The 23,980-nt window shown below is 51.4% G+C and overlaps 4 protein-coding genes across 9 annotated transcripts in view; 2 read left to right on the top strand and 2 right to left on the bottom strand.

The window, feature by feature from the left end:
- PRRT1 (proline rich transmembrane protein 1) overlaps window positions 1–520 on the bottom strand; it is a 6,309-nt gene extending 5,789 nt beyond the window's left edge. Inside the window, exon 1 of the mRNA XM_063633225.1 lies at window positions 306–520. The gene's annotated coding sequence lies outside the window, so the exon portion shown is untranslated. The remainder of the gene's footprint in view (window positions 1–305) is intronic.
- The window catches only part of PPT2 (palmitoyl-protein thioesterase 2), an 11,867-nt gene extending 628 nt beyond the window's left edge, over window positions 1–11,239 (top strand). The window contains exons 2-9 of one of the 2 annotated variants that reach the window (XM_055264742.2): window positions 408–598; window positions 851–1,004; window positions 1,488–1,583; window positions 1,671–1,778; window positions 3,437–3,520; window positions 3,640–3,724; window positions 8,917–8,971; window positions 10,931–11,239. In XM_055264742.2, the coding sequence (XP_055120717.1) occupies window positions 408–598; window positions 851–1,004; window positions 1,488–1,583; window positions 1,671–1,778; window positions 3,437–3,520; window positions 3,640–3,724; window positions 8,917–8,971; window positions 10,931–11,089 (932 nt within the window). In that variant the 3' untranslated portion in view covers window positions 11,090–11,239. Of the gene's footprint in view, window positions 1–407; window positions 599–850; window positions 1,005–1,487; window positions 1,584–1,670; window positions 1,779–3,436; window positions 3,521–3,639; window positions 3,725–8,916; window positions 8,972–9,155; window positions 10,026–10,930 lie in introns of those variants that run through there. The other variant, XM_055264743.2, reaches the window with a different exon arrangement.
- EGFL8 (EGF like domain multiple 8) lies at window positions 10,932–14,533 on the top strand. 3 transcript variants are annotated; one of them, XM_055264748.2, is made up of 8 exons: window positions 10,932–11,009; window positions 12,397–12,525; window positions 12,755–12,877; window positions 12,958–13,067; window positions 13,158–13,253; window positions 13,335–13,505; window positions 13,599–13,678; window positions 13,752–14,533. In XM_055264748.2, the coding sequence occupies exons 2-8, from the start codon at window positions 12,425–12,427 to the stop codon at window positions 14,073–14,075; spliced, it is 1,005 nt and encodes a 334-aa protein (XP_055120723.1). In that variant the 5' UTR covers window positions 10,932–11,009; window positions 12,397–12,424; the 3' UTR covers window positions 14,076–14,533. The 3 variants fall into 3 exon arrangements, with proteins under 3 accessions (XP_055120723.1, XP_063489299.1, XP_055120724.1); XM_055264749.2 differs by lacking the exon at window positions 10,932–11,009 and having other exon boundaries at window positions 11,328–12,525; window positions 13,752–13,905; window positions 14,159–14,533; XM_063633229.1 differs by lacking the exon at window positions 10,932–11,009 and having other exon boundaries at window positions 11,324–12,525.
- On the bottom strand, window positions 14,463–23,980 carry AGPAT1 (1-acylglycerol-3-phosphate O-acyltransferase 1). Of its 3 annotated transcripts, none has more exons than XM_055264753.2 (7): window positions 23,758–23,980; window positions 17,549–17,757; window positions 17,189–17,322; window positions 16,678–16,853; window positions 16,418–16,513; window positions 16,219–16,291; window positions 14,463–15,701 (listed from the first exon to the last, which is right to left on the bottom strand). In XM_055264753.2, exons 2-7 carry the CDS (start codon window positions 17,746–17,748, stop codon window positions 15,529–15,531), a joined length of 852 nt encoding a protein of 283 aa, XP_055120728.1. In that variant the 5' UTR covers window positions 17,749–17,757; window positions 23,758–23,980; the 3' UTR covers window positions 14,463–15,528. The 3 variants fall into 3 exon arrangements, with proteins under 3 accessions (XP_055120728.1, XP_055120729.1, XP_055120727.1); XM_055264754.2 differs by lacking the exon at window positions 23,758–23,980 and adding an exon at window positions 23,448–23,467; XM_055264752.2 differs by lacking the exon at window positions 23,758–23,980 and adding an exon at window positions 22,060–22,191.

Here is a 23,980-nt window from a genome sequence, read left to right as displayed (position 1 = left end):
CCACCGTGGGTTCCGGACTTGGGATAAGTAAACGGCGGGTGGAGCGAGGCCTACGGACCCAGGCCAGGTGGGAGTTTGCACTCTTCAAGGGGCCTGGGCTGCTGCTCAGGGGTATTAAAGAACTCCGCGTTGTTCATGGCTGGGGCGATGCATTAGGAAGATCCTGGACCTAGAGAACAAGTCCCCCGAACGCTGAGTTGGGGGCGGGACTTCGGGTGCGCGTTGGTGCGTCAACGTGGTGGGGGGGTGTGTTTGTAGGGAGAGGGCTGGAATAAGTTAAAAGTAGGCTATTTTGTGACACGGACCTGGTGTGGGAGCGAGAGGAGGTGGCTTGATTGCCGGGCGTCTGTTCCGAGGAAGGAGGGTGTTGCCATCTCCCTCACATGCCATTATCACCCCTTTCTCAGGCGGGAGCATGCTGGGGCTCTGGGGGCAGCGGCTCCCCGCGGTGTGGGTCCTGCTCCTGTTGCCTTTCCTGCCGCTGCTGCTGCTTGCAGCTCCCGCGCCCCACCGCGCGTCCTACAAGCCGGTCATCGTGGTGCATGGGCTCTTCGACAGCTCGTACAGCTTCCGCCACCTGCTGGAATACATCAATGAGGTCTGACAGGGGACACCTGGGTGCAGGGCGTTAGAGGCGTCTACTGTGGCAGGGGAGGGAGAGCGGGGAACTGAAAGCCACCCCTCTGGGCCTGCCCAGTTCCTCAGGGAGCTGTTGCTGGCGTGGGGGAGAGTTGGGGGACGGGATCCCTGGTTCTAGCAGGGTACAACAGACCTGTGGACGCGGGCCAGGGGGTGGCGTGTGGGAGCTTCTTAGCCTATCCCCGGTGGCTGCATTGCCCCCTTCCCACAGACACACCCCGGGACTGTGGTGACAGTGCTCGATCTCTTCGATGGGAGAGAGAGCTTGCGACCCCTGTGGGAACAGGTGCAAGGGTTCCGAGAGGCTGTGGTCCCCATCATGGCAAAGGCCCCTCAAGGGGTGCATCTCATCTGCTACTCGCAGGGTAGGCGACTCCCCTGCCCCTAACTCCTAAGCCCTATCTGAGGCTTGATCCTTATCTGAGGGACACTTCCTAGTGTCCCTTTTTCTGAAACACATTGCTCCAGGCACAACCCTGGTACCTGAGCCCTTCCTTTCTGACTTCCCTCAGCACCTGGGTCTCATCTCTGTCTTGAATGGGAGGGAGGCTCCCTACACTGCTGCTCCTTTGCTTCCTGTTACCCATGGTTCTTGGACATAAGGACTAATGGGGCAGGTAAAAACATCCTAGAATTAGAGGCAGGAGGCCCAGCATCTAATTCGGGCTCAGTCACTTATATGATGTGTGACCTTTTGGCACAGGGTGTGCCTGCCTTCCGTAAGCCTCAGTCTCCTTTATGTACAGTGTGTGTCTGTGTGTGTGTGTGTGTGTGTGTGGTGGGGGTGGGGGGGTGCTGCTGGCTTTGCTGTCCTTAAGTGCCTGCCCAATGTGGTGTTCTGCCTACAGGGGGCCTTGTGTGCCGGGCTCTGCTTTCTGTCATGGATGATCACAATGTGGATTCTTTCATCTCTCTCTCCTCTCCACAGATGGGACAGTATGGAGGTGAGTGGGCACTAGACTCCATAGAATGCCCTGAGTTTTGGGGGAACAGAGGTTTATGGTCACTTAGCACTGCCATTCTCTTGCCAGACACGGACTACTTGAAGTGGCTGTTCCCCACCTCCATGCGGTCTAACCTCTATCGGATCTGCTATAGCCCCTGGGGCCAGGAATTCTCCATCTGCAACTACTGGCATGGTGAGTGGGGATGCTGAACTGGGGCTTCCATGGATCAGGTCAGTTGCTTCCACCTCTGCTACAACCAATAGCAGTGATGACAATAAAGATAACTTACATTTATTGAGCTATTTGAACAGGCTCTGTTCAGAATTTTTTTTTTTTTTTGAGACGGAGTCTTGTTCTGTTGCCCAGGCTGGAGTGCAGTGCACCATCTCGGCTCACTGCAACCTCCGCCTCTCAGGTTCAAGCGATCCTCCTGCCTCCGTCCCCCTAGTAGCTGGGATTACAGGCAGGCGCCATCATGCCCAGCTAAGTTTTGTATTTTAAGTAGAGATGGAGTTTCGCCGTGTTGGCCAGGTTCGTCTCCAACTCCTGACCTCAGGTGATCCACTCGACTCGGCCTCCCAAAGTGCTGGGATTACAGGTGTGAACCGTTGCACCTGGCCCAGAATGTTTTAAGTGTGTCACCTTATTGCCTTAGAAGGTTTAGTCTGATGCGGGAGTCAGCAAACCTTGTCTATAAAGGGCCAGAGAGTAAATATTTTTGACTTTGTAGGACATATAGTCTGTTTCACAACTCCTCAATTCTGCTGTTGTAGTGTGAAAGCAGCCATGTACCATATGTGAATGAATGTGCCTGTGTTCCAATAAAACTTCATTTACAAAAACAAGCAGCAGGCTGGATTTGGCCCTTTGGTCACAGTTTGCCAACCTCTAGACCAGACCATGGGGCCAGAATACTTGGGTTTGAATCTTGACTGTATTGGGTGCCTTTGGGCAAGTTACTTAACCATTCTGTTACTCAGTTTTCCTTATCTGTAAAATATTATAGCATGTACTTCACCAAGTGGTTGTAAGGATTAAATAAATAAATGAATGCAACGTACTTTGAATAGTACCTGGCTCATATAGTAGATGTTAGATAGAAGTACTTGCTATTGCCAGGTGTGGTGGCTCACACCTGTAATCCCAACATCTTGGGAGGTGGAGGTGGGCGGATCACCTGAGGTCAGGAGTTCGAGACCAGCCTGGCCAACATGGTGAAACCCCATCTCTACTAAAAATACAAAAAAAATTAGCTGAATGTGGGCACACGCTTGTAATCCCAGCTACTCGGGATGCTGAGTCAGGACAATTGCTTGAACCCGGGAGGCAGAGGTTGCAGTGAGCGGAGATCGTGCCACTGCACTTCAGCCTGGGTGACAGGGTGAGATTTCGTCTCAAAAAAAAAAGTACTTGTTACTATGTTTACAGTTGTTATCACTACTATTATTATTTTGAGATGGAGTCTCACTGTGTCTCCCAGGATGGAGTGCAGTGGTGCTGTCTCGGCTCACCGTAACCTCCACCTCCTGGGTTCAAGTGATTCCAGCCCCCGAGTAGCTGGGATTACAGGCATGCACCACCACGCCTGGCTAACTTTTGTATTTTTAGTAGAGACAGGGTTTCACCATGTTAGTCAGGCTGGTCTTAAACTCCTGACTTCAAGTGATCCACCTGCCTCGACCTCCCAAAGTGCTGGGATTACAGGCGTGAGCCACCGCACCTGGCCCACATTATCACTACTATTTTATTACTATCCACCTTGACTATTGCTGCAGCTTCCTTATGGGGCTTTTCACCACCAGTCTTGCCTCCCTTTTCTGCTTCTTTTTCTAACTGCCATTTGTACCCAGATCCCCACCACGATGACTTGTACCTCAATGCCAGCAGCTTCCTGGCCCTGATCAATGGGGAAAGAGACCATCCCAATGCCACAGGTGAGAATTCAGGCTCCTACCTGTGTCACTTTTTCTGCTTCTTTGACTCCCTATGTCTCCCTCTCCAACCTGGCCTGACCCCTGTGACTGACTCAGCCTCTCTTCTTCTCATCCTACAGTATGGCGGAAGAACTTTCTTCGTGTGGGTCACCTGGTGCTGATTGGGGGCCCTGATGATGGTGTTATTACTCCCTGGCAGTCCAGGTAATAAGGGATTGTGTGGCCTGAAGATTGGCTAAAGATATCCCCCAACCCCAATTGGTCTTTATCTCATGCCTAAACTGGCCTGCTCCTTCCACTGTTCAGTTAGTGCTCCTCCCCTATCATGTCACCCAAGACCAAAACATGGGAGTCATATCCCAACCCCTTGTATCAAGCCAATCACTAAGTCCTGCTGACTCTTCTCCTCTGTATCCCTATCAACCCCTCCCCCACTTTATAAAAACTTTAAATTTTGAAATTCTTACAGATTCCTAGGAAATTGCAAAGATAGTATAGAGAGGCCCTTCACCCAGCTTCCCCCAGTGGTTGCATCCTATGTAATTATAGCACAATATCAAAACCAGGAAATTCACATTGGTTCAATGTGTGTGTGTAGTTCTATACCATTTTATCACATTTCCTACCACCTCTTTACTTACCTGGACTATTATAACAGCCTCCAGCTTTGTCCCCTCCATCCTATTCCTTAGAAAAAAATCCATGGCTCCGTGGTACTATGTGCTTGCCTGTGTTATAGGTCACCATGTGTAATCTGTAATGTCACCTGAGCTACTTGAATCGCTCAACAAATATTTATTCAACATTATGGGCGCAGGCTTGTTCTGGGCCCTGGGGATGCAGTGGTAAATAAAAGAGAAGTCCCTAATGTTATGTAGCTTATATTCTAGTTTGTAAGACAGCTGATACATATATACAAATATATATGTCAGGTAATATATAAGCAGGGGAAAGGATTAGAGGATGACCGGGGCCTAGTTTCAATAGTGGCCGAAGAAGTCCTCCTGGAAGAGTCACCATTCAATTAGAGACTGAAGGAAGTGAAGGAGGGAGTTGTACTCTGGGTGGAAGAACCCCCCAGGGAGAAGGTATAACACCTGCAAAGGCCCTGAGGCACGTGTGAGGAATAAAGAGGCCAGCATGGCTAGTGCACAAGGAGCTGGGGAGAGGACAGGAGAGGAGCTAAAAGTGGTAGCAGGGGACCAGGCATGTCAAACCTTAGCAGGCCAAGGTAAGGCCCTTGATATTTTTTTCTTTTCTTTTTTGTGATAAAATATACATAACATAAAATTGCCATTTTAACCATTTAAAAATGTACAGTTTTGTGGCATTAAGTATACTCACATGGTTGTAAAACCATCACCCATCAGCACCATCCATCTCCAGAACTTCTTTTTCTCCAAACTGAAACTGTATAACCATTAAAAAATAGAACAGGTGTGGTGGCTCACGCCTGTAATCCCAGCATTTTGGGAGCCTGAGGCAGTGGATCACCTGAGGTCGGGAGTTTGAGACTAGCCCGACCAACATGGAGAAACCTCATCTGTACTAAAAATACAAAACTAGCTGGGTGTGGTGATGCATGCCTGTAATCCCAGCTACTTGGGAGGCTGAGGCAGGAGAATCGCTTGAACCTGGGGGGCAGAGGTTGCGGTGAGCCAAGATTGCGCCATTGCACTCCAGCCTGGGCAACGAGCGAAACTCCATCTCAAAAAAAAAAAAAAAAATATATATATATATATATTCTCATCCCTATTTCCCGACAGTCCTGGTAACCAGGCTTTTGATTTTTTTTTTTAATTCTGAGTGAGATGGGAAGGCACTGGACGGTTTTCAGTGAAGGCAGGACATCCCTTACAATATTGTAATAATATAATAGTAAGTGATGAGTTTTATATACATCATGTCATTTCACATCTACCACAACCCTATGAATGATAGTGATAGCTCATGGTTATATAACATTTTTAATGTTCCAAGTCACTGTTTCTTTTTTTTTTTTTTGAGACAGAGTTTTGCTCTTGTCGCCCAGGCTAGAGTGTAATAGCACAATCTCGGCTCACTGCAACCTCTGCCTCCTGGGTTCAAGCCATTCTCCTGCCTCACCTCCCAAGTGGCTGGGACTACAGGCGCCCACCACATGCCTGGCTAATTTTTAGTATTTTTAGTAGAGACGGGGTTTCACTGTGTTAGCCAGGATGGTCTCGATCTCCTGACCTTGTGATCTGCCTGCTTCGGCCTCCCAAAGTGTTGGGATTACAGGCGTGAGCCACCGTGCCTAGCCTATATATCTATATCTATATATATAGATATATATATTTTTGGAGTCTCGCTTGGTTGGAGTCTTGCTCGGTCGCCCAGGCTGGAGTGCAGTGGTGTGATCTCGGCTCACTGCAAGCTCTGCCTCCTGGGTTCACACCATTCTCCTGCCTCAGCCTCCCAAGTCGCTGGGACTACAGGCACCCGCCACCACGCCCGGCTAATTTTTTTGTATTTTTAGTAGAGATGGGGTTTCACTGTGTTAGCCAGAATGGTCTCGATCTCCTGACCTCGTGATCCACCCGCCTCGGCCTCCCAAAGTGCTAGGATTATAGGCGTGAGCCCACGCGCCCGGCCTTGCCCGGCCAATATTTTTTTTTTTTTTTTTGAGACAGAGTCTTGCTCTGTCGCCCAGGCTGGAGTGCAGTGGCGCTCACTGCAAGCTCTCGGCTCACTGCAAGCTCCGCCTCCCGGGTTCACGCCATTCTCCTGCCTCAGCCTCTCCGAGTAGCTGGGACTACAGGCGCCCGCCACCACGCCCGGCTAATTTTTTTTTTTGTATTTTTAGTAGAGACGGGGTTTCACCGTGGTCTCGATCTCCTGACCTCGTGATCCGCCCGCCTCGGCCTCCCAAAGTGCTGGGATTACAAGCGTGAGCCACCGCGCCCGGCCTATTTTTAAATTAAAAGATTTTAACTCCATCTGGCTGGGCGCGGTGGCTCACGCCTATAATCCCAGCACTTTGGGAAGCTGAGGCGGGTGGATCACCAGAGGTCAGGAGTTGAGAACAGCTGGCCAACGTGGAGAAACCCCATCTCTACTAAAAATACAAAAAAATTAGCCGGGCGTGGTGGCGCACGCCTGTAGTTCCAGCTACTCGGGAGGCTGAGGCAGGAGAACTGCCTGAAACCAGGAGGTGGAGGTTGCAATGAGCCGACAGGGTGCCACTGCACTCCAGCCTGGGCGACAGAGCAAGACTCTGTGTCAAAAAAAAAAAGAAAAAAAAGATTTTAAGACCTTTTTATTTTGAAATAATTTCATACTTAAGAAAAGTTTGTGCCTGTAATCCTAGCACTTTGGGAGGCTGAGGCATGAGCCCAGGGGTTAGAGACCAGCCTGGGCAACATGGCAAAACCCTGTCTTTACCTAAAATACAAAATTAGCTGGGCGTGGTGGTGTGCCCTTGTAGTCCTAGCTACTAAGGAGGCTGAGGTTCGAGAATCGCTTGAGTCTATGAGGTCAAGGCTGCAGTGAGCCGAGATCTTGCCATTGCACTCCTGCCTGGGTGACAGAGTAAGACCCTGTCTCAAAAAAAAAAAAAAAGTTACCAAAATAGCAAAAAGCAGTCATTTATACTCCTCACCTAGATTTCGCAAATGTTAACATTTTGTCATGTTTACATTAATATCTTTTTTCTCTAAATATATATACATTTATTTATATGTTAATGTTATATTTAAATACAAATATAGATTCAATTTCCCTGAATATGCGCTCACAGATTATTCAAATTTTTCCAACTGTCCTTATAGAAAAAAATATACAGTGGAAGATCCAAATCAGGATCTTGAGTTGCATGATCTTGTTATGTCTCTTTAGTATCTTTTTTTTTTTTTTTGAGTTGGAGTTTTGCTCTTGTTGCCCAGGCTGGAGTGCAGTGGCAAATCTCGGCCCACTGCAACCTCTGCCTGCCAGGTTCAAGTGATTCTCCTGCCTTAGCCTCCCAAGCAGCTGGGATTATAGGCGCCCGCCACCATGCCCAACTAATTTTGTATTTTTAGTAGAGACGGGGTTTCTCCATGTTGGCCAGGCTGGTCGTGAACTGCTGACCTCAGGTGATCTGCCCACCTTGGTCTCCCAAAGTGCTGGGATTACAGGCATGAGCCACCACACCTGGCCTTTTTTTTGAGACAAAGTCTCACTCTGTTGCCAGGCTGGAGTGCGGTGGCGTGATCTCGGCTCACTGCAACCTCTGCCTCCCAAGTTCAAGTGTGCCTCAGCCTCCCGAGTAGCTGGGATTACAGGTATATGCCACCACACCCAGCTAATTTTTGTATTTTTAGTAGAGACGGGGTTTCACCATGTTGGCCAGGCTGGTCGCGAACTGCTGACCTCAGGTGATCTGCCCACCTTGGTCTCCCAAAGTGCTGGGATTACAGGCATGAGCCACTGCACCAGGCCTCTTTAGTATCTTTTAATCTGGAATGGTTTTTAGTCTTTGTCCATGACATTGATATTTTTGAAGCATATGGATCAGCTGTTGTGTAGAATTTCCCTCAGTGTGGGTTGGATATTTCCTCATGCTTAGGTAATATTTTTTTTTTTTTTTTTTTTTTTGAGATGTTATCCAGGCAGGAGTGCAGTGGTGCCATCCCGGCTCACTGCAACCTTCACCTCCCAGAATCAAGCAATTCTCCTGCCTCTGCCTCCCAAAGTGCTGGGATTACAGGCTTGAGCCACCACGCCCAGTTAATTTTGTATTTTTAGTAGAGATAGGGTTTCACCATGTTGGCCAGGCTGGTCTTGAACTCCTGACCTCAGGTGATCCGCCAGCCTTGGCCTCCCAAAGTGCTGGGATTACAGGTGTGAGCCACCTCGCCCGGCCGGTAATGCATTTTTGATGGGTTTCTACAGAAGTGAGGTTGTATCTTCAGTGTATCACCTCATGAAGTACATTATATCCAGTAAGGTATTTTTGAGTGTCCTCCCTGCTACCTGCCTCCCCGGTAGGCCTTGGGTTCCTTTGGGACCTTAGCCCACCTTGATTTCTTCCTTTCCTTTTTCCTTTTCTATTTCCTTTCCTTTTTGAGACGGGGTCCCACTCTGTCACCCAGGCCAGAGTGCAGTGGCACGATCTTGACTCAATGCAACCTCCACCTCCTGGGTTCAAGTAATTATCCTGCCTCAGCCTCTTGGGTAGTTGGGATTACAGGCATCTGCCACCATGCCCAGCTAATTTTTGTATTTTTAGTAGAGATGGGGTTTCACCATTTTGGTCAGGCTGGTCTCGAACCCCTGGCCTCTGGTGATTTGCCCGCCTTGGCCTCCCAAAGTGCTGCAATTATAGGCATGTGCCACTGCGCCCGGCCAGATTTTCTCCAGCTCTTCTGATAACCTCCCCCCAAATCTCTTTGTAGCTTCTTTGGTTTCTATGATGCAAATGAGACGGTCCTGGAGATGGAGGAGCAACTGGTGAGCCCCCTGGGATTACTTCCCCTTCCAGCCGCTGTCCCACCTTATTCCAGAGCCCTCTCTGTGACTCCTGAGCTGAAGGGTTCACCCTGTGGGGAGGAGGTCCAGGATCCCAGCAGTAACTCACTTTGTCTCTCCTTGTGTCTCTCTTCCATGCTTCCACGCCCCTTCGACCACCTTGAAGGTTTATCTGCGGGATTCTTTTGGGTTGAAGACTCTATTGGCCCGGGGGGCCATAGTGAGGTGTCCAATGGCCGGGATCTCCCACACAGCCTGGCACTCCAACCGTACCCTTTATGAGACCTGCATTGAACCTTGGCTCTCCTGAGGATATATTCAGGGGTCCCCAGGAACTCCTCGGTCCAGAGACCAAGTGGTGGCCTTGGAAAGCAGATGTCAGGCTTTGGTGTGCCTGTGACCACCTCATTGCTCCCATATTATCCCCCGTTTTTAGTAGAGACGGGGTTTTAGTAGAGACTTGGCCTCCCGGAACCCCCTTCCTCTGCTCCTCCATGAATGACAATTCCAGGCCTCCCCTACCTCATGTCCTCTCATTTGGGGGATTGCTCCGTGCTATCCCTTTCTCTCAAGGCCGAAGTTGGGAAGTGAGAAACCATGTTTTTAACTTGTGGCTGCTTTTGCTGCTGCTGCTCCTCCGTATCTGGCTGTATGGGTGGAGAACCCACTCCCTGCCCACCACAGGGGTCTCCTTCCAGGCCACTCAGGACATTTTTAGCTTCTCTTCTCCCCATGTTCCCTTTTTTCTCTAAAGTCCCCTGTCATCAGCCCTCCCAACTCCTAAGAGGGACTACCCATGAGAGTGGGGTTCTGAGGCTCCCCTATGGGGACAGTTCCGTTCTTGAAGTGTCAGTGTTGGGGAATATCTGTGGCCTATGAGGCCCATCTCAGGTTTGGGGATCCCCCCAGTCCCTATGATCAGTGTTGGAGTACCCCCCTGGGAGAGCCTAGTTTCTTTGAGGCCCCAGGCCCTCTTTTAACTACCCTTGAATAGGTGTTATGCCTGTATTTATGGAAATAAAGTTCCATTTCCTCAGTGTGACTTGGCTCATTTCCAGGTGGAGGGGACCTGGCTCCCCAAGGAGGGTGGGGACGGAGACTGAGGCTTGGGTGCCCAGATGCCTGGTCTAGGGTGGGGACCCCCTTGGTGTTTCCGCTCTCTCTCAATGCCCATTCTTTGTGGGTTCCTGGTTCTCTGCGGGTTCTTTCCTGCTGAAGACAATTCTCTTCCTCTCCCAGTACCCAAGACTGGGGGGTTAAGCTCAGGGCTCCAGTGGTTTGGGCCTCAGCCTCATGGGTGGAATGCGCCTGCCACCCCCAGGCTAGACGAGGGGGCAGAGGGTCAGGGTGGGCATTTGTTGTGCCCCTTTTGAGCTTTGTGGGCCAGAGCTGGGTGTAGGGCTGGACAATGAGCCTCCTCTTCCTTGAAAGAAGGAATTTTGGCTGAGACAATTGGGCCCTGTCTGCTCTGGCATGGGGGGTGGTGGCTGACTCAATTCTGTTCCCCCTAAGCCCTAACAAATGTCATCAAGAGAGGGGGGCAGTTTTCCCCTTGGTGCCCTGGGCTGCCCCCCTGCCCCTTTGTGACGACTTGCCCTTCTAGCTTTCCTCAGCTGATCTTGCTTTTTCTCCCATAACCTGAGAACTGCTTTGTTCCCTGCAGCTGGTTCTCTCCCTGCCCCCTAACTCTCCCCTAGTCTGTGTTGGGTTCAAGGGGGTACTGGTGGTGTTACAGAGCTCATAGCTTCTGATTTGGGGAGTCCAGAAATAGGGGCCTCCGAGGGTTGGAAAGATACTGCTAGGGAGCCCTTTGCTGGGGTGGGGATGAGGGTAGTGGGACTTGACCCTACTGAGCTGACCCTGCTGGAGCTAAGGAGGAGGCTTGTGGGAGGGGGCAGGAATGGGAGGACTCTCTGGCCCAGCCCCTCCTCTCCTTCTTAGCCTGCCAGGCCCACCCACCAGTCTGAGCTGCTTCTGCTGAGGCTGGTCTGCCTGAAGCCTCCCAGGAGAAAGAAGCCAGGTGGGAATGGAGAGAGAGAGGAAGGCAGGTGGGGAGAGAATTTCAAATGGGGAAAGAGTGGGGTTTACTCAGAGACTTAGGGTGGGCATGAGTTGAGAGGTGTTTTGTTGGAGCAAGGGATGTGCATTTAGGACGTATATGATGGTGTGGGTATATGAGGGGAGTAGCAGTGTGTGAAAGGTGTGGAGTTTCCAGGTGCTTGGTTTGTGTGTATGGTGTGAGGGTATATAGCTAGGGTTATTTTATTTTTTGAGATGGAGTCTTGCTCTGTCGCCCAGGCTAGAGTGCAGTGGCATGATCTTGGTTCACTGCAACCTCTGCCTCCAGGGTTCAAGTGATTCTCCTGCCTCAGCCTCCCGAGTAGCTGGGATTACAGGCGCTCACCACTGCATCTGGCTAATTTTCTGTATTTTTAGTAGAGATGGGGTTTCACCATCTTGGCAAGGCTGGTCTCGAACTCCTGACCTCATGATCCACCCACCTCAGCCTCCCAAAGTGCTGGGATTACAGGTGTGAGCCACTGCACCCGACCAGCTAGGGTTTTGAAGGTATGAAGTTATAAGAGGGCATGTTAAAGACAGGAGGGTTGGCCGGGCACGGTGGCTCACACCTGTAATCCCAGCACTTTGGGAGGCCAAGGTGGGCGGATCACCTGAGGTCGGGAGTTCGAGACCAGCCTGACCAACAAGGAGAAACCCTGTCTCTACTAAAAATACAAAACAAAATTAGCCAGGCGTGGTGGCAGGCGCCTGTAGTCCCAGGTACTGGGGAGGCTGAGGCAGGAGAATGGCATGAACCCGGGAGGCGGAGCTTGCAGCAAGCGGAGATCGCACCACTGCACTCCAGCCAGGGTGACAGAGTGAGACTCCATCTCAAAACGAAACAAAACAAAATTAGCCAGGCGTGGTGGCGCATGCCTGTAATCCCAGCTATTTGGGAGGCTGAGGCAGGAGAATACTTGAACCCGGGAGGCGGAGGTTGCGGTGAGGCAAGAACATGCCATTGCACTCCAGCCTGGGCAGTAAGAGCGAAACTCCTTCTCAAAAAAAAAAAAAAAAAAAAAAAAAGACAGGAGGGTCATAAGGGGAGGGTTGACTGTGTGTCCCTCCAGGTTGTGCAGAGGGGATTAGAAGTAAGTAGGTTAGAGGGGAGGTGGAGGGAGTGTGCTGGGGTGTGAGCTTTTATGATGCTGAATGGATCATGATATGCTAAGGATAGGATAGCATTGGGTTGTACACACAGGTGTAGGCAATCCTGGTGGCTAGTATGTAAAAGTGAATGTCCTGACTCCCTTAGAGGGCACCTGCGGAGTGCCCTTGGAGGGACTAGTGCTGGAGAAATTAATAGGAGAGGGGACGGGCATCCATTAACCTTTTCTTGCCTGCAGCCTGTAGGGTCCAGCGTCAAAGCGAATCATGGGGTCCAGGGCTGAGCTGTGCACTCTCTTAGGCGGATTTTCCTTCCTCCTGCTACTGATATCAGGCGAGGGGGCCAAGGGTGGATCCCTCAGAGAGAGGTGACAACAGAGGGGGTTGGGCCCGGGGTGAGCTCTTCTCAGGAGCCTTCTGTTGGGGGTGGGGCTTCACAGGAGGCAAAACATAACTGAAAGTTTAGCATGGGGGTGAGAGGCTGTCATCTGGAGGGAGAGCGGGGCCTCCGTAGCCTCTTGAGGGAAGTGGGACTCCTGGCTCGCCAGGGCCTGGCCTACTCAATCTCTCCCACCTCATCCTCTGGCATGGACGCAGTCAGGGAGTCTGCTCCAAGCAGACACTGGTGGTCCCGCTCCGCTACAACGAGTCCTACAGCCAACCAGTGTACAAGCCCTACCTGACCTTGTGCGCTGGGAGGCGCATCTGCAGCACTTACAGGTGAGGGATGGGGAGATGGGACCCCAAGAACCCCGACCAGGACCCGTACTCAGGGTCCTGAGCCGGGCGCTGTGTTCCAGGACCACGTACCGCGTTATGTGGCGGGAGGTGAGGCGGGAGGTTCAGCAGACCCATGCAGTGTGCTGCCAGGGCTGGAAGAAGCGGCACCCGGGGGCGCTCACCTGTGAAGGTGAGGCTGGGCCTTGCGGGAGGCGCGCCCCACGGAGGTGGGGAGATGGGTCGTCGGTTCGAGTCTGAACCCCACTTCCTCTGTCCGCAGCCATCTGCGCCAAGCCTTGCCTGAACGGAGGCGTCTGCGTTAGGCCTGACCAGTGCGAGTGCGCCCCCGGCTGGGGAGGGAAGCACTGTCATGTGGGTGAGTCAGCTTGTCCTCCCCACCTACCCAGGTGCTTGCCCCCGCCCCCTCTCTCAGCCCCTTCCTTTTTTCGGTAACTAGACGTAGATGAATGTAGGACCAGCATCACCCTCTGCTCGCACCGTTGTTTTAATACGGCAGGCAGCTTCACCTGCGGCTGCCCCCACGACCTAGTGCTAGGCCTGGACGGGCGCACCTGCACAGAGGGGTCCCCAGAGCCCCCAACCAGTGCCAGCATACTCAGCGTGGCCGGTGAGTGGGCAGGAGTACGGGCCACCGGGGGGGACTCGGGACAGGCGTCCGGGCTCGGGCAGTGGTCACGCTCTTGGTCTCCTTTGTCCCTAGTTCGGGAGGCGGAAAATGATGAGCGCGCTCTGAAGCAGGAGATTCGCGAGCTGCGAGGGCGCCTGGAGCGGCTGGAGCAGGTGAGTGAAGCCTGGTGGGTGGGGCGAGGCCAGACGTCACTGTCAATACCCTGAGGCATCTCTTCCTTTCTAGTGGGCCGGTCAGGCTGGGGCCTGGGTCCGCGCGGTTCTGCCCATGCCGCCTGAAGAGCTGCAGCCAGAACAGGTGGCTGAGCTGTGGGGCCGGGGTGACCGGATCGAATCTCTCAGCGACCAGGTGCTGCTGCTGGAGGAGAGGCTAGGTGCCTGTGAGTCCTCACGCTCCTCCCGCCCTGACTTCTATTCCCCAACTTTCCCCAAGACCCCTCCCCATTCAGGCATTCCCTCTTTTCTCCAAGCTCCTCTCCAACATTCACTATCCTCATGCCTCTCCACTTCACCATCGTTCTCTTCTGAAATCCTGTCCCCAGCCCAATAGTTTCACTTATTGTTTGGTGAGAGTGGCAGTGTAGTCTACTCCAGGCTGACCACAGCCACTGTGTCTGCCATGTCATTAACCAGGCTCCTGTGAGGACAACAGCCTGGGCCTCGGTGTCAATCATCGATAAGAAGCCTCTACAGCACCCCTGCCCCCTAATTTATACAGAAACTGGACCCACTAATCCTCTGGGATTGGCCGACTGTGAGCTGCAGATAAGGCTATCAGCCACCAAAGAGCAATGAACAATGGAAACTTCAGAGAGCTGAAGAAAGGGGGAGCCTGTGTTCTTGGCCCACCCCTGGGTCTTCTGGCTGGGGGCAGGTTGCCTGGGCAAGAACCGCTTCTTCAATTCCTTAACAAATGCAACCACCAAGCACCCAGATCTCTCTCTCTCTCTCTTTATTTTCAGTTTTTTGCTGTTATCCAGATAATTAATAAAAACCAACCACGCAAAACTGGGTCCCACCCTCTCCTTTTGCTCCCAGCCTACCTCCCCAGTTGTGGGAACAGGTCTGGAGTGAGAGGCAGGGAGTGGCTAATGCCACCAGGAAGAAATGAAAACTGGCTCAGAGAGGGGGAAGCCTCAACAGAAAAAGAAATAAATTAAAAGCCCTCCTATCCCCTCCAGCCAGGGTTCGTCCTTTCCCCAACTCCCCAGGGGTCAGAAGTGAGTGCAGCACCTGATGTCTGCTTCTTCCCCTTGTGTCTGGGAGATGGTGCAGCAGGGATGCAGGGGGCTGGGTGGGGTCATGTCCACTGAAGAACTGTACCATGGGGACAGAAAACCAGAAATGTGGAGACTGAACTGGTATCCCAGAGAGTGCACAACCCTGGGCATCTGGACAAGGGCAGGCATGAGACCTCTGAATTAGAAGGGTCCAGCCCCCACTGATGGGAGGCTACACTGGGAGGGAAGGTGAAGGTGCTGAGGAAAGCTCCCAGGATGAGCCTGGGAGGAATGCTCCAGGTATCAGCTTCCAGCCAGAGGGCGAGAAGTCCTCCTCACAAATGGATGAGTCCATTGAATCCATGGACTTTGGAGTGGGGGGGAATTGTTCCACAGAATGGATGAGTCCACTGGCCAATGTGGGGTAGAGGGGTAGAGAAGACCACACAGGAAGAGACTCCACTGGGGATGGAATGTTCCCCACCCTTGTGTAGGCTGAGTCACTGGAGATGAGGGGGAGGCAACTGTCCCACAGACAAGACAGTAGGAGGTGGGGGTCAAGAGTGGAGACTGCACCGAGGCAAGAGTCCACGGATGGGGCCAAGAGGGGGCAGGAGTGGCGCTGTATCCACATTCACTTCAGAAGTTGAAGATTCCAAAGAGGAGAATAAATGGGGAGAGGGGAGACAAGGAAGAGGGTTTGGCCCTGCTTCAGGGCCCACTGGGTGAGTAGGTGTGGAGAGGAAGATGGGGACAGATGGGAGGAGAGCTCACAGCCAGGGTTCACCCACCACCCCCAGGCTTCTTCAGATAGTCACCACCACCCCGGCCATCAGTGGAGATTTCCCGGAAAACAGTGAGCATGGAGTGCCGGACTCTGTCAGCCAGAGCTGGGACGTCATCTGGTGTCAGCCCTTCCGTGGGCACTGGGGGCAGCACCCGCACCTGACATTGTCCTGGGGCAAGGGGAGCACCATCATGGCCTGTCCACCCAGGTCTTTGCCCACAGGTGGGGCCCAGCTTCCGAGAGATACTCTTCCTCAACCTTTCAGTTCTCTTCCCCCAACCCTGGACAACCACCCCTGGGCTTGCCAGCTGCCACTTCTGAGGCCCTTCTCCTATACAAAGCCTTCTCCAATCCCCAGTTCAGACATCTCCTCAGCATCCCTCCAGCCCCCCTCCTCTGGGTTTGGCATTTACTGCTGAATGAATGTTATTCATTACAGCTTTGTGCACACAGGCCTTATCTTTCCTGTTAAGATTAGTAACAGCCTCTCTTGGTGGGACCAAGTGCTACCCATCTGGCAGGGTATGGTGGGTGCTTGGTAAAGACTTATTGGCTGATGTGGAGTTAGACTAGATGACTGTGTAGACATCTCATGGCTCTGACACTGAATGATCCCCCTGCCTCACAGGGATGTCCTCCCAGCCTCTCTGGACACACCCTACCCCAGAACTGCTCAAAGCCCTCACCCGAGGTGAAGCGACGCTCCTTCTTGCAGTAGAAGTCTTGGTAGGAGGACATGACTATGGGGACAATGGGAACCTGGGGAAGGGGTAAAGCAGGTCAGTCCACAGCTCTCTTCAGAGACTCTTACAATAAGCCCCTGCCCAGAGATGAGGGAATGGTGGGGGTTGGCAGCTGAGTAGCAGAACGAGGAGCAGTAGTCACCTGGGCCTGCACTGCAAGATGGAAGGCGCCACGTTTGAAGGGCAGCATGGAGCCATTGTGGTTTCTCGTTCCCTCAGGAAACACCCAGACCCTCACCTGGGGGAGAAAGAGGGTCAAGGAAGACAAATACATATGGAGGAGTCAGAGTAGGTGTGATGTTACAATGGGATCTTTGAGGCCCACTGGCCCTGCATATCAGTTTATTTACAACTGTTCTACTCTCTATCCCTCCAATCCCCCATTTCCCCAGGATGACTCACGTCCTGGGTGAGCAGGGTCTGGGCGACCTCAGACATGACACTGATGGCATCCCCCGTGCGCTTCCGGTCGATGAAGATGACTCCTGCCAGCCAGCAGGCCAGCCCGGCAGAGCCAGCCCACAGTAGCTCGCGCTTGGCAATGGGCACACAGCGGCCTGGCAGTACTTCCATCATCCCTTGGGCAGGGTGGGGGTGGGTGAGGATCGAGGTGGAGGCAGAGTGTCACAGAAGGCAACCCACCTCACCCAGATCATCACCCACTCTGGTAGGGACTGGAGGTGAAGGAGGAGACTAGGCAGGGGGGGCCCCAAGTGAAGGAAAGGGTGACCAAAAGTATATGTACCCTGCTTATGAGGGCAGTTCTACCCAGGGAATGAAGGCCTGAGCGGGAGGCAAGGGGGCAATGTCCCAGAGGACGGGGAATTGAAGATCTCTAGGAGAAGATATTCTAGGGAAGCTTCCAGGAGGGGAGGCATGGCTGGGGGAGGTGTGCCCTGTGGTGGGGTCTCACCAAGCAGATCGAGAGAGCTCTGGTGGTTGGAGACAACAACATAGGGCTGCGAGGGAGGGAAGTGGTGAGCCCCTCGCACCTCCACTCGGATCCCGTACAGGTATTTGATGTGGAGCAGCATTAGACGCAAGATCCTGTGGGGTCATGGCAAGGGGTCCCAGTGGGATCCATTGATGTCCATCTGCATACCTCAGCTCCCCCCACCCTACTGTCTTTCTGACCACCTTTGCAGTCCTCTCCCCATTCCCTGTCTCTGGTCTCTCTCAGTCTTTGCTACACACACCATGCCCCCTTCCCCCAATCCACTACTCACTTTGTACCCTTAAGTTCCCTCATTGCCCAAGACCCCTTGCCCCTCACTTCATGTTCTCGACGTTGCGTCCTCGCACGGCACACACAGGGATGGCGAGCACAGCCAGGAAGAGGATCCAGCCATTGTAGAAGGCCATCTTGAAGAAGTACTTGGCACTGGGGCTGCAGAACCACAGGGTGGGCAGCAGGAAGAGCAGCAGCAGGAAGAGCAGCAGCAGCAGCATCCATGCCCCTGGCCACAAATCCATTCTGGCCACCTGCAGGGGATGGGGCAAGGCACAATCAGCCTGGTTTCTGGAGGAGAGTGGGGTAGGCAAGGCACAGAAGGCAGGGTTGGGGGCTGGTGCTATGAGGACAAGGGCCTGAGACACAAACTGGGGCAGGGTTCTCATTGAAACCTTCCCAGGAAGGCTCTCTAGGATGAGGGTGGTAGAGACAGAGCTCAGGACTGCTTTCCCACCCCTCTTCCCAAAGGCTCCGGATATATTCAGACAAGAGACACAAGACACGGACATCTACAATTCACAGATACCTGATAATAAATGACAACAAGAATAATAGCTAACACTTGTAGCTGGTAAGGGTCTTATAATGGTCTATACTTGTGCTGTCCGAGAAAGTAGCCACCACCTACATGTGGCTCCTGAGCACTTGAAATACAGCCAGTCTGAACTGAGACATGCTGGAAATGCAAAATACACATCAGATTTCAAAGACTGAATAAAAAACAAAATGTAAGGTATCCATTATTGATCTTTTATGCTGACTACATTTTGAAATTATAACCTTGGGCCGGGCGTGGTGGCTCACGCCTGTAATCCCAGCACTTTGGGAAGCCGAGGTGGGCGGATCACGAGGTCAGCAGTTCAGGACCAGCCTGACCAACATGGTGAAACCCCGTCTCTAATAAAAATACAAAAATTAGCCAGGCCTGTAATCCCAGCTACTCGGGAGGCTGAGGCAGGAGAATCGCTTGAACCCGGGAGGCGGAGGTTGCAGTGAGCCAAGATCACGCCACTGCACTCCAGCCTGGGCAACAGAGTGAGACTCTGTCTCAAAAAAGAAAAAAAAAAAAAGAAATTATAATCTTTTGGATGTTATCAGATTCAAGAAAATATATTACTAAAATTAATTTCACTCTTTTTGCCTTGTAAAAATGTGGCTACCATAAAAAAATTACATTGTGGCTTGCATTATATTTCTGTAGAACAGCACTGGTCTACACATTAAGTTAAACTCTTAAAATGATGCATACGATAGTCTAGAAAGTACTATTATTATTTACATTTTATAGGAAATAGGCCCAGAGAGGCTAAATAACTTACCTGAGGTCATACAGCTCCTGTAAACAGCAGTTTCTAGGTTAAATCTAAGCTGCCTGTGTTCCTAACCACTCTGTTACGCTGACACTGGTATGTACTGCATATACATATACGAACACAGCACACAGCATATATGGTAATTGTGACAGAACACTCACAGCCATATACCCAGGGGCCAAATGGCAAGATTAAAAGTTTGTATCACTAATGCCAACAGACACACAGTCATACAAAGACTAACATGTTCACACACAGACACAAATTTATAATTACACCCAGTGACAGATAAAAGAATGTAGATGCGTAACTAGAAAAATCCCTCTCCACCCAGGCAGCTCCCCCATTCCTAGGTAAACTTATGGACATACCTGGAATAGCTACAAAGACCAATCCTACCTCCAGACAGGCAAACGAATCCTACTACCCTTTCCCTTCCTTCTAGTGACACTTTGCCTGGGCAGGTACAGTGTGTGAGGCCTCACGAAGTGAAAAAAGGAGGGAATGGAGTAAAGGGGACCTAACAGCACTTGCCCTGGGAGAGGAAAGGGCTCAAGAGGAAGAGAGGCAGGAACATAGAACCTGCGATCTAGGTTCTTCCTCCTTCCTCCACTCTGCCCCACTGTTGGGGGCAGGGTAACAATTCACAAAAAGGGTGTTCAGGCAAATACCTGTCATTCCTACTGAGGCCACAGGCACTGTCTTCCCATGACGGGAAGGGCTATGCTCAAAGGTAAGCCTATTGCCAAGCGAGAAGGTAACAGGCAATAGAGGAAACAGGAGACCCTGCCAGTTGGAACACCGTAGGCTTTCTGAGCTGCTCCATCCCACTGCCCCTACAAGTTCAGAGCAGCATCATTTCTCCCCTGAACTATGTGGAGTAGGCTCCCAACTCCCTCCAATCCATCTTCCACGTAGCAACCACAGAGATTTTTCTGTTAGCACAAATTTTTCTGAAACACAGAGCATTTCCCTGTCTTGCCTAAAGGCTCTTCTTGACAAGTTGACTTCTGCTTACATCTTCGACCACATCCTCACAAAACTCTTTTTTGTTCCAGTCAAACTGATTCACTTCAGTTCCTCAGACACCATGATCTTTCATGCTTCCGCACCTTGAACATGCTGTTCCCTTTGGCTGGAATGCCCGTCTCTTCTCCTGCCTCACACAGCTCAGTGTCACCTTTTGGAGGGCTGCCCGAACCCCTCCAGGCCTGTGCTTTCATTACACTTTTATCTTGATCAGTGGGTCTCGAAGTATAGAAATGCAAATTATCAGACTTCACCCCAGATCTACTGAATCAGAAATTCTGGGCATTAGGTCCAGCAATCTATTTCTCTTTTTCTCACTCTGTCACTCAGGCTGGTTTTGAACTCCTGGCCTCACGTGATCCTCCTGCCTCAGCCTTCCAAACTGTTGGGATTACAGGTGTGAGCCATCGTGGCTGGCTAGCAATCTGTATTTTAACAAGCCCTCTGGTGAGTCTGATGTGCGCCTGAATTTAAGAACCACTGATCTTGACAACACACTATGTGTTGACTGGCATTTTTGTTTCCCTCCTTAGGCTGCAAACAGCTTAAGGACAGGGACTCTGTCTTCTCTCCAATGCCAGGACAATAGGAGATGGAGTAGGTGCTCAATAAACACTTGCTGGACAGATTCTAAGGCTGTATACACACCCACAGAGCCACAATTAATGACAGAAATGGCAGTTCTGATCACAAATTAGTTATCCTCTTGAGAAGAACTGACTACTAAAAGAAAAGTCACTGAGAAAGTAACGAACACACCAAGCCTAATGGTAACCGACCCTGAATAGATACATGCAATACATGGCCATAATGAAGGCAGAGTAACAATAATCAGGAAGAGGTCATCTCACAAGAGAAATGTACAGAATGGGATCAACATGCCACAGGGAAAGATGCTGCTCTCATCAAATGTGTGCCAACATGCAAAGAATGGAGGATAATGTCCATAAATAAATATCAACAATGGGGTTCACAGCAGGGTTGACCCTGTGACATGCATTGAGCTCATGGACACAGACTGTACACAGCCAGTGGAAAGATAATGTTTGTGTAGAGAGGTATGGGCCAGGGAGGTCACCAAGGTAAGGCATGCAGGGATGGTTCTTTGCAGACCTGGAGACCCAGTTACCTTCTTCTCTAACATTTGATATTAAGTGACCCTCTTTGGAGAACAAAAGTCCAAGGATTTAGAAATGCAATGGAGGGCCAATTTAATGAGCATACAGCTCACAAAATATACTGATGACAAATTTATAACACACATTCTATGGTCCTGTTACATCAGTGTATCGTGCAAAGGTGCATACACATGTGTTCTGTGAACTGTGACTGGGAAAACAGCAAACAGGCCAATTCAGTCAGACATGAGAGTGTGGGCTATTCAGCCAAGCCATGGGATCCTACACATGAAGACTACTGCAAATGGTAGGACCATGGACCTGTCAGTCAAAGCAAAATAAGGTATATAACCTTCACATGCTGAAATAAACATGCCAAAACATAAAACGTGCAAGTAACATGAAACTATAGAACAGGTGCAATATATGAAAACTCACACACATGCGGTACTTGAACATGTCAAAACTGGATGTGAGACATGGACACAAGAATGGAGAATGGGCAATTCTGATAGAAAATAACACACCATTTCTACACAGCCTACGGATAGCATTGGGACAACCTAGTTGCACACAAGCCATTAAACATGTCAAAGGCACACAGACTCAATGTAGAAAACATGGCTCCCATAAGGCATTTGTGTGTCAGTAAGGGTCTAGCAGTGTGGAAGGCCACTGAGAAACAAGAGGTCCTGTGCCTAGATGGAAACAGAGGCGCCTAAGGGTATTCCTAAGAGGCAAATTCTGCTGGCCTTCTCCCCTCGTGACTCTTCAAGAGTCATGTGGGGTCAAAGGGCAAGAAAAGGAATTGGGAAAGGTGTAGGGAATTCCCTCTCCAGGATTCCCTGTGCACACTCCCAGCCCCAAATTCACAAGGGTTTCCATTTCTCCTCCCTCCCGTGTCTCTTCCATCCTTCCTCCCTCTCAGGTCCCTCTCCTATCCCCAGCAACCCTTTCCCAGTCAGCCCCTCTCCTTTCCCCAGCAACCCTCTCCCCGCGTCGGCCCTCCCAGACCCAATCTCTCCCCTTCCCCTCATCCTAGTCGCTTTCAGCACCCTCTTCCCTCCTCCTCCCATCCCTTTCCCGCCCACACCTCAGTGGGGTAGGGGGCCTGGGGGGCTGGCCCCCTCCCCAGCCAGGCTGCGGCAGCGGTGGTGGCGGATGGCTGTGTCTCTGTCTCTGTCGGGGTGTCGGTGCCAAGGGGGCGACGGGATTTGGGGGTGTCCTAGCCCCGGCCGATGGAGGGGAGGTGGGAGTGGGAGGTTGGGCCCATAGCGGTAGGAATGGTGGGGGGCTGTCCCCCCAGCACCCTCCCTCCCTCCCTTTCTGCTGTCTCTCTGAGGGCCGGGGCTGCTGCTGCCGCTATTCCCCCGCCACCCCTCCCCAACGCCTGCTGGTTTCCGGGGCCGGCCAGGAAGTGGAGGGCGGTGATGGGCAGCCTGTTTTGCCAATCGTCTCCCAGAAACTCAGGCATCTCCTCCCCACATCTACCAGTGTCCTCTTGCGAGCCCCGCCCCAGGGCTCTCCCTCGGTCTTTGCCCCCATCTCTGGCTCCAGCTGCATCTTTTTTTTCTCTAACTCCCTTTCAGCTCTGGATCCCCTGGTGCTGTATTCCTCCTTCGGCCACTCAAGCCACTTTTACTTGGTCTGTTTTTTTCTCAACTCCGGTTATCTGCTGCTTATTCCTCCCAACTATTCTTAAAGACCCCTTTTCCCGTACCCATTCAATTCTAAACATTTATCAAGCATCTATCTACCATATGACAAACATTAAGTTCACCTCTCTTCCTTTTCTCTCCAGGACTCCATCTCACCCCATCTCACTCTCCAGTCCTCTGGTCTGGTTTCCTTTGCTCTTTGTCCCTCACTATCTCCCAGCAGTCCAGCTCCCCCCTCCACCTGCCTTCTCTGGCCTTTAAAGAGAAGAGATCTCTTCGGCCTTATCCCTGACCCTTTCCTTTTCCATGCTCTTTTACCTCTGTACTTTTTCTTTCCTCCTTCCTTCCTATCAGTCTCCTTACTTGCCCAAGCTGAGACAACCCCTTCTCACAACGTACAATATGGATACATCTTTTCTTCCAATGGAAATTTGGCTTCAGGGGTGCTTTCTAGAAAAATAAAAAGTGAGGAAGAATGCCGATTCCTCTGGAAGGAGGGTGCCTCCTTAATTTGGTAGCCATGTGTCTAGTTTTCCACCCCCTCTTCTCTTCCTCCACTCCCATTATCCCTTTACTAGGATCATTCCATCACTTCACTCTCCTTCATTTCCACCTTTCCCTCTCAATATTTTCCTTCCTAAACCTCAAGTTTCCTGAATCCTCATCTGCCCCAGTCCTTCTTTACGCAACTGCTAACTTCTCATCTTTCCTTACTCTTGAGTCACATGGGATCTTTTATCAAGGTCCCACCTCTAGCCACACCTTTACCCTGCAGGAGTTTACATGCCCTCGGGAAGAGGATTGGTACTGGGAGGACCGTTACCTAGTTCTGCTCCTTTGGTCACAGTGAGGGTCAGTGACTGTAGGAAAAGCCCAAACTCCCCGGGGTCCAACCCGGGAAGAAGACCCTATTTCTGATGGGCAAATTATAAGGAGGAAAGGGCGGGTCTAACCCCCACGGGTCTCCTTAAAAGGGGCGGGCTTTGCCCTTTCTGCACCACTCACGAAAGGGTTGAGCCCAGAGCTTTCCTGCTCTGAAGGTTTAAAACGGAGTTGAAGTCAATCCTGTTCTACTCTGTGTACAACATTAAGAAAGGGGTGGGCCTTTAGTTCAGTTTTGCTCTGTAAATCACCTAATGTGGGGAGGGCTGAGTCGTCCAGCCGAATGAGTTGGGTTAGCACCAGCGCCGCAGATCGATGTTCGTACTATCCAAATGTCGGGCTAATCCCAGTTCTGCTCCCTTAACTAAAAGGGAGGGGCAGACCCAAGTTCTGCTCTCTACGTCACCAAAAGAGGTTGGAGCCATTTTGAACCCTGCGACCCTAGTGTTTTCCCTCTTTCCCTAGCTCTTCGCC

Source organism: Symphalangus syndactylus, chromosome 23, assembly GCF_028878055.3.
Source record: "Symphalangus syndactylus isolate Jambi chromosome 23, NHGRI_mSymSyn1-v2.1_pri, whole genome shotgun sequence".
NCBI classification, from domain to species: domain Eukaryota; kingdom Metazoa; phylum Chordata; class Mammalia; order Primates; family Hylobatidae; genus Symphalangus; species Symphalangus syndactylus.
This window is presented reverse-complemented; position numbering and strand designations above follow the sequence as displayed.

Excerpts from the sequence above, each read along its gene's own strand:
- EGFL8 (XM_055264748.2), top strand. The coding sequence starts at position 12,425 with ATGGGGTCCAGGGCTGAGCTGTGCACTCTCTTAGGCGGATTTTCCTTC. Across the intron at positions 12,526-12,754 it reads GGTGGATCCCTCAGAGAGAG|TCAGGGAGTCTGCTCCAAGC; the intron begins GTGACAACAGAG and ends GCATGGACGCAG. Across the intron at positions 13,679-13,751 it reads GCCTGGAGCGGCTGGAGCAG|TGGGCCGGTCAGGCTGGGGC; the intron begins GTGAGTGAAGCC and ends CTTCCTTTCTAG.
- AGPAT1 (XM_055264753.2), bottom strand. The coding sequence starts at position 17,748 with ATGGATTTGTGGCCAGGGGCATGGATGCTGCTGCTGCTGCTCTTCCTG. Across the intron at positions 17,323-17,548 it reads CGCAACGTCGAGAACATGAA|GATCTTGCGTCTAATGCTGC; the intron begins GTGAGGGGCAAG and ends ATGACCCCACAG. Across the intron at positions 16,854-17,188 it reads GAGCTCTCTCGATCTGCTTG|GGATGATGGAAGTACTGCCA; the intron begins GTGAGACCCCAC and ends ACCCTGCCCAAG.